The 7,482-nt window shown below is 56.3% G+C and overlaps 1 protein-coding gene across 1 annotated transcript in view; it reads left to right on the top strand.

Moving 5' to 3' along the window:
* Positions 1-2,853: 2,853 nt before the first annotated feature.
* Positions 2,854-7,482, top strand: part of DENND2D (DENN/MADD domain containing 2D) — a gene marked incomplete at its 3' end in the record, with an annotated part of 43,994 nt that continues 39,365 nt past the window's right edge. Inside the window, exon 1 of the mRNA XM_009994255.1 lies at positions 2,854-2,934. Within this exon, the coding sequence (XP_009992557.1) occupies positions 2,854-2,934 (81 nt within the window). The remainder of the gene's footprint in view (positions 2,935-7,482) is intronic.

Here is a 7,482-nt window from a genome sequence, read left to right as displayed (position 1 = left end):
GACCCTGCCCCCCCTGAGTGAACACCAGCCCCCCCACCCAAATCCTCCCTGTTAATCCTGCCTTGACCCCATAAACCCACCTGCTCCCCCCATGTCCTCCCACAGTCCCCCCTTTTCTCCCCCAGCCTCCCCCTCGATCCCAGAAATGCCTGAGGCTGGAAGGCAACTCTTGGATCACCTGGACCAACCCAGATGCCCCTTCCCCTGACACATGTTCCTGGAGAAGACAAATCACTGCCCAGCCTTGCACCGTGTCCTCCAACCTCTTGCCCCTACCCCTACAACCAGGGTTTTCCAAAGGAGTCTGGTCACCCCAGGACTTGTGACCCACCATTCCCAAGCTCAGATTCACCCCAAAGCCCCCACTGACCCACCAGTCCTGTAGGATACAGCCCAGCTCCCCCCCTGCCTGTCCTTGTGTCCCTCACTTGCCACACGCACGAGAAGCTGCTAAAAACGTCTCCATAACGTGTGGTCTCATTCCTCAACCTTCTCCAAACTCAGGTTGAGAGAGTATTTTGTCCTGTTCCACAGCTACTTCTCCAGGATTTCTGCCATGGAGGAGCCAAGCAAGCCCTGGGCATCGATCCAAAGGCTCTTGATTTCATGATCTCCAGGAAACTCCTCCAAATGGGGACATCAGGACCAAGAGGCAGCTCTGAGGCAGCCAGAGCACGAAGCTATGTGCTCTGACAGGCCAGATGACCTGAGCTGTGCTAACAAGGGGGTGGGTTTCCAGGTGGGAAGGGCTGTGATTGCCCAGGATGGGGAGGGAGAGAAGAAAGAGCAAAACCCCGTTGGCCAGGGTGGTCCCTAAAGGGATGGAGACACCCAAAAGAGGAGCCACAGGCCTCTGAGGATGCATCCCAGCTGGAGCAGGAGCCATGGACTGGGAATAGGGAGAAGGGGCCAGGGCAGCAATGGTCCATCAGGGTGTCACAGGGGTGCTGGGGTTGGCCAGACACCAGGCTCAGCTCCTGCAAGACAACACCAACCATGATGGTGGCACCTCCATGAGGACCCTGCCTGTGGTGCTCTGCAGTGTGACCTGCACCTACTGAGCTCCAGAGAGAGCACAAAGGAGCCACTGCACGTTCTGCTAGCCCTGCTCCTCCTGTAAGCTGAGAAGAGAGCTCAGGGCCACCAGTCTTGCAAGTCACGTGGGGATCAGGTAACACTGGTGCAAACCTGGTCCTCTACAGGCTCCCAGCCTGCCTGGAGGCTGCAGCCTGGCAGCACGACCTGCTCCTCCAGGGGGGATAGATTCCTCCCCTACTCATCTCAGCAGCAGTGTTTGGCAGCAGGATGAAACCAAGAGATGGGATCAGTATCTCAGGGAGGACCGTGTGTCCTCCAAAACTATGTGATAACCCAGATATTCCTCGATTACTTCTGCCAGGGAGGTGGAATGTGACTAACAAAGGCTCCTCCTTCCCCAAAATACCTTTGGGATGCCTGAGGGATGAGTTCCCTGGGGGTCACATGGGGCTCCTGGCAGTTTTGGCTGCCTGCAGGCCATGGATGGGAACCAGGAGTCCCTCCCACTCCCACAAGCAGCTTGGACTTCCCTGGACTTGCCAAGTGGGTTACAAACCAGAATATTTTCTGCAGCTGCTCTGGCAAAGGAGAAGACATCCCTCTCCCCAGCACAGCAATGTAAGAAAGACTGTCCATCTGTCCTTCTTGAGCTGCCTTTGGCTCCCTGGTGGGTCTGGCACACAGAGGGGAGGACTGGGGAAACTGATTTCTCCATATATTGACCCACAGGGGTTGTATCATAGAATCATAGGATGGTTTGGGTTGGGAAAGACCTTAAGGATCATCTGGTTCCCACCCCCTGCATGGGTAGGGACACCTCCCACCAGCCCAGGCTGCTCCAAGCCCCATCCAACCTGCCCTTCAACACTGCCAGGGATGGGGCAGCCACAGCTTCCCTGGGCAACCTGGGCCAGGCTCTCACCACCCTCACACCAAAGAATTTCCCCCTAAGATCTCATCTAAATCTCCCCTCTTTCAGTTTGAAACTTCCCCTTTATCCTACCACTACACGCCCTTGCAAAAAGTCTCTCCCCAGCTTTCCTGTGGGCACATTTCATCCTGTCTTGGATGATCTTGACACCTCCTTGATCCCTTGACATCCACACGTCCTTGATGACCACCAGCTCACAAGGGGTCACCTCCAGACTCCCACAGCCACCCACTCTCTGCACCAACTCTCCTCTCTGTGTCCTTCCCACAGGCGATCACGACGTCTAATCTAAACAGAAAAGGCTTTGCTTAAGAAGAAAAGTGATCAATCAATAAAACAAAAAAGCCTTTTTAATCTTTATTTGTTACGAAAAGCAATTTAGAGGGCTCTGAACCCAAAATAAATCAATACCAAACCCCTGGTTCATAAGGAAATGAGCACTCAGACTCATCTCTCGTTCCAACAAGCACCGTCGAAAATGAAACATTTTCCCCAGGAAAAGAACATCAATGAAATGGCTTCACTTGAAGCTTTTGATTTGGACCAAACTTGAGGTTTTTCAACCTGCTGGATGACGTTGAGGTGCTGTTTTCTCCGCTGACTCACAGGATGATTCATAGGTTAAGAGCAAGTGAATCAACGTGGTTTCTCATCCAGCCTTATCTGGGCCACGTTACCGTAGCGTGTTGGCATCTTGTTTATTCACACAGTGTTGGCAAGACCACCCCACATTGAGCCAACCCAAGCATGGAAACCCTCTGCTTGCCTGCTGAGGATGACAAAGATATCATGGTTGCTCAAGTCCAAAGTCAACGAGTCTCCCTCAGGGACCAGGAGGTGATGGCTTTGTTACCCACCGTGATGCCTTCACTTGTGGATGCACAATGGGGAGGGAGAAGCTGCTCCCACAGGGTCATCCCACCAGCCAGGGTGAGGATGGGGTGTCTCAGCCCCCTGACTTCAGGGTGAGGATGGGGTGTCTCAGCCCCCTGACTTCGGGGTGAGGATGGGGTGTCTCAGCCCCCTGACTTCGGGGTGAGGGGCTGAAAAAGAGTTTGGAGTTGGAAACAAAACGAATGTCCATGGGTGTAATCGCTCCACCTCGTTATGAAAACAAAGACCAGGCTGAGTGGGCTGCTCCTGAAGGCACCAGGTGGGTTGAACATCCAAATTTAAATATCAACACATTTTTTGGCCTGGAACTCGAAATGTTGCAGGATTTAGCTGAAATCCTGGGTGATTTGTTTTCCAGCGAGTTTCTCTTCTCTACAGGAAGGAGATACTTTTTATAAGTTGGTTTTGACCCAGATTTCCAGCCCACCACACCATTGCTATGTCATCTTCCTGATCTTCCAGCTGAAACACAGCTCTAAATAACCATTAAATATTCATTTCTTCCTTAATGGATCCTCCTCAAGCCACTGTTATCCCACCCTTCCCCAAGAAATGCATCATGGCCCTTTCTCAGCTGAGCTTATTGACAGGATAATGTCACAGAGAGAGAAATCTGGCTGTGCCCCCCAAAAGCCTCAGGTCCTCCCTCCCCCCAGATTTCCCAGTTTAGGAGGATCTTCCAGGTGGGGTAGGGGAAAAAAAACCTTGTTCCCTGACATGACAGCTGATGTGTTGGTGTGGGAAGGCAGAAGATGCCTCTGACAGCTGAGGCAAATCCTGGGGGCTTTCAGAGCTTAGGAGCAGCCCTAAAACAGGGCTCCAGGATTAGACAGGAGGTGGCCGAGGTCTTCCCACTTGCACATCACAAAGCCAAGTGGACATGCCAGAAGTCAGAATAAATGAAGGTGGTAACACCCTCTGTGCTCATCCCCTCTTGCCCCTGTCCCCATGAATATCTCTGGAAAGCCCAGTGGGCTCTTTGCACCCCAGCAGGGCTGTGAAAATACCTGGGTGGGATGTCACATGCTGGTGGCCACCACTGGTCACCATCAGGAAGTCCCCAGCACAAGCAACGTGCTCCTCTGGGGCAGAGGACAGAGCCAGGCTCCAAGGGATGGGATCATGGGCATCAACAGGGAGCTGGCACCCACAGCCTGCATCAGGGTGGGGAAGGGGACACACAGGATTGGCAGGGTCCCTGTTGCCACCCCTCAGTGGGGCAGGTTCAGAGCTACACAATGGGAGAGAGCAGGAGCCTTCCCCACCTCCCTGTGGACACATCCAGGCTTGCACACATGGTGTGGACCACGAGTCCACTGGAGACAAACCAAATGGCCAGAAAACTGCCCCAGACCCTCTGGACTTCACCAGAAAGGAGCTGCCTTTGGGGACAACAATGCTGGTGCAGCTGGACATGCTTCCTGTGTGGGGCTGCCCTGCCTTTCAGCTGCTCCTGCCCTTGCCTGTCCCCTCTCCGGGGGGGTTAGGTCAGACCTCCAGAAAACCAGGGACGTCATATGGAAACCACCCAGCAGCTGCCTGAGAGCACCCACAGGGCTGTGGCTGGGTGCCCTGCCTGCTGCCTCCCCTTCCCCAGCTCCCAGCAGCATTTCCAGCCTCCCAGTCAGCAGGATATTCCCAGCCTGCTGAGTCAGGCACCCGGGGCAGGTGGGCCAGGACAGGGACAAGTTTTCCAGCTGGTGTGTCTCACACAAGTGGGCACTTAACTTCACCCCAAAGCAATTCCTCTTCTGCCTTTCTGAGGCCACATCTGGAGAGCTATGTGCACTTCTGGGCTGCCCAGTTCCTGAAGGACAAGGAGCTACTGGAGAGGGTCCAGGGCAGGGCCAGCAAGTGCTGAGGGGACTGGAGCACCTGCCTGTGAGGAAAGGCTGGGAGAGCTGGGGCTGTTCAGCTGGAGAGGAGGAGACTGAGGGGGGATCTCATCAACCCTCCTCAATATCTCCAGGGGTGTCAGCAGGATGGGGCCAGACTCTTCCCAGCAGTGCCCAGTGACAGGACAAGGGGCAATGGGCACAAACTGGAACATGGAAAGTTCCATCTGAACATGAGGAGGAACTTGTTGGCTGTGAGGGTGACAGAGCCCTGGGACAGGCTGCCCAGGGAGGTGCTGGAGTCTCCTTCTCTGGAGACATCCCAGCCCCTCTGGATGTGTTCCTGTGGGATCTGCTGTAGGTGACCCTGCTCTAGCATCTGCACCCAGGGCCAGCTGGCACAGGCTGTGACAGGTTGGCAGAAGCCCTCACACACCTTGGCACCACACTAGTCACCTCCCCTGTCTCCAGCAGCCAATCCAGGCCATTGCTCTGCCATTGGTGGGGTTTTTCTTTCCAACCCTGTCCTACCCCTCAGGCTGCCAGGAGGAGCTGACCTAGGCCAGGCAGGCAGAGACCCCCTGCCAGCCCCCCTGTCCTCAGCCCTGCTGGGGGTCTCCTCCACCAAGGGCTGGGCACAGCAGCTGGGGGTGCCAAGAAGTCTCTGCCACCACCTGCCCTGCCTGGTCCCACTCTGAACCAGGGAAATCTGCAAAGAGCAACTTGGGTTTTCTCTTCTGCGGGTGCTCCAAGAGCCCCAAACTCTTGCAAGCCCCTTTACTACTTTATTCAGGCCACACACCTGAGTGCTTCTGCCACCGAGCTGGGACAGCCCAGGGGCCAGCAAGTGGGGAGCCAGGAGGTTCTGCAAGAGAAGGAGGAACCAGCTCAGCCCCAGGCTCCACCAGGAAATTTCCTTATAGAATCACACAATCCCAGACTAGTTTGGGTTGGGAAGGACCTTAAAAAATCATCTAGTCCCACCCCCTGCATGGGCAGGGACACCTCCCACCAGCCCAGGCTGCTCCAAGCCCCATCCAACCTGCCCTTCAACACTGCCAGGGATGGGGCAGCCACAGCTTCCCTGGGCAACCAATATCCCGAGGAAGTCACCAAGGCCAGCGTGGTGGTGGCTGCCACCACCAGGGCTGCCTGCACCTGCCATGTCCAAGGAGCTTGCAGGGGACTGTCCCTTCCCAGGATGCTGGGAAGCAAATGCCATCTGGTCCCTTAATGGGACACCCCATCCCAGACCCATCCCACGTCCCTCTCTAACCCAGGCACCTCGGTTTGGGAGCCTCCCTGGAGACTCTGCAGGATCAGAGGGGTTATGAGAGGGGTTGGACCATCCCCAAATCCCAGTGACTTCCTCCAGGTGCCAGTAAAAAGGGAAGACAAACCAGTCTGGGGCTGTCCAGCTGTGGCCCAGCTGCAGCCCTTCCCTGCTGCCACCAGGGAGCATCACGGGGACATCCAGCCAGGCCACCCTCCCCCTGGCTCCAGCTGAAACCCTGTCCTGTGCCAGGCTTTGGGAAAATGCTGTTCCCTTTAACTTGGTCCTTAGTGTCCCTGGTTGTCCCCACAGCCAGATGTGACCCAGCCCTGCTTTGGCTGCAGGGCTCAGCTGCCATGGCCAGGGCACCAGGACCCTGCCCTGCCCCATCCCTGCATCCCATCCAGCCCAGGGTCACAGGCCTGTGCCTTCCCTGGAGGAAGCATCACCCCAAAGCACCTCCAGGGCATCTGGGCCAGGCCATGGGCTCCAGAGACCAAATGGGTTTTGATCTGTTGGCCTAATAACCTGCAAGGAAACGACCATGGAATAGGACACTCCATCCCCCTCCTCCTTGTCCATGTGCAGGACAGGAGGGACACTCTCAGAGTTTTGCAGGAGGTCACCTCCTCCAGCCTGCCATGGCCAAGGGGCAGTGAGGGCCAGGACTGAGGTTGGTGGTGGCTCCTGCCATGAGCTCACATGATGGGCTTGTCCCATCTCCTGGGGGTTATGGAGTGGCAGATCCCAAAGGATCTGGGGACAAGAGGAAGACACAGAGGGATCATAGAATGGTTTGTGTTGGAAGGGACCTTAAAAGATCATCTAGACCCACTCCCTGCATGGGCAGGGACACCTCCCACCAGCCCAGGCTGCTCCAAGCCCCATCCAACATGCCCTTCAACACTGCCAGGGATGGGGCAGCCACACCTTCCCTGGGCAACCTGGGCCAGGCTCTCACCACCCTCACACCAAAGAATTCCCTCCTCATCTCCAACCTCAATCTCCCTCTCCCACTTTTCATCCATCCCCCTCATCCCATCCCTCCCTGCCCTTGTCCCAAGTCCCTCCCCAGCTTTCCTGTCCCGTGGCCCTTAGGAAGGAGCAGGACATCCCCAGGGAGCTGGATGGAGGGACCCACCTCCTGCTCAGCCAACACGCAGACAGAGCCCACACTTCACAGGCTGGAAATACCTCGGGGTCCCCCCAGACCCCTCTGGCAGGAGGTGCCATCCCTGCCTGGCACCTGTAAAGCCCCGGGGGATCCCAGGGGGGTGGCAGAATCCTGCTGGAATTCCAAGGGAACACTCCCCCCCAGCCCTGGCTGCCGCTGGAGGTGAGAAGCTGATTGAATTTCACAACCTCCAAAGCCCTTGAGGAGGTGAACGTGGCCGGGCTGGACACCAGGGCTGGTTATTTTCTGTCCCCAGCAGCGTGACCTGTGTCAGGGCTCCCACCCCCACCCCCATCCCCTGCAGAAGCTAAAAAAACCCACCCTTGGTGATTTTCTT

This window comes from Chaetura pelagica, unplaced genomic scaffold (assembly GCF_000747805.2).
Source record: "Chaetura pelagica isolate M959 unplaced genomic scaffold, ChaPel_1.0 scaffold470, whole genome shotgun sequence".
NCBI lineage: Eukaryota > Metazoa > Chordata > Aves > Apodiformes > Apodidae > Chaetura > Chaetura pelagica.
The sequence above is the reverse complement of the archived record's forward strand: the minus strand, read 5'-3'. Positions and strand labels throughout refer to the sequence as shown.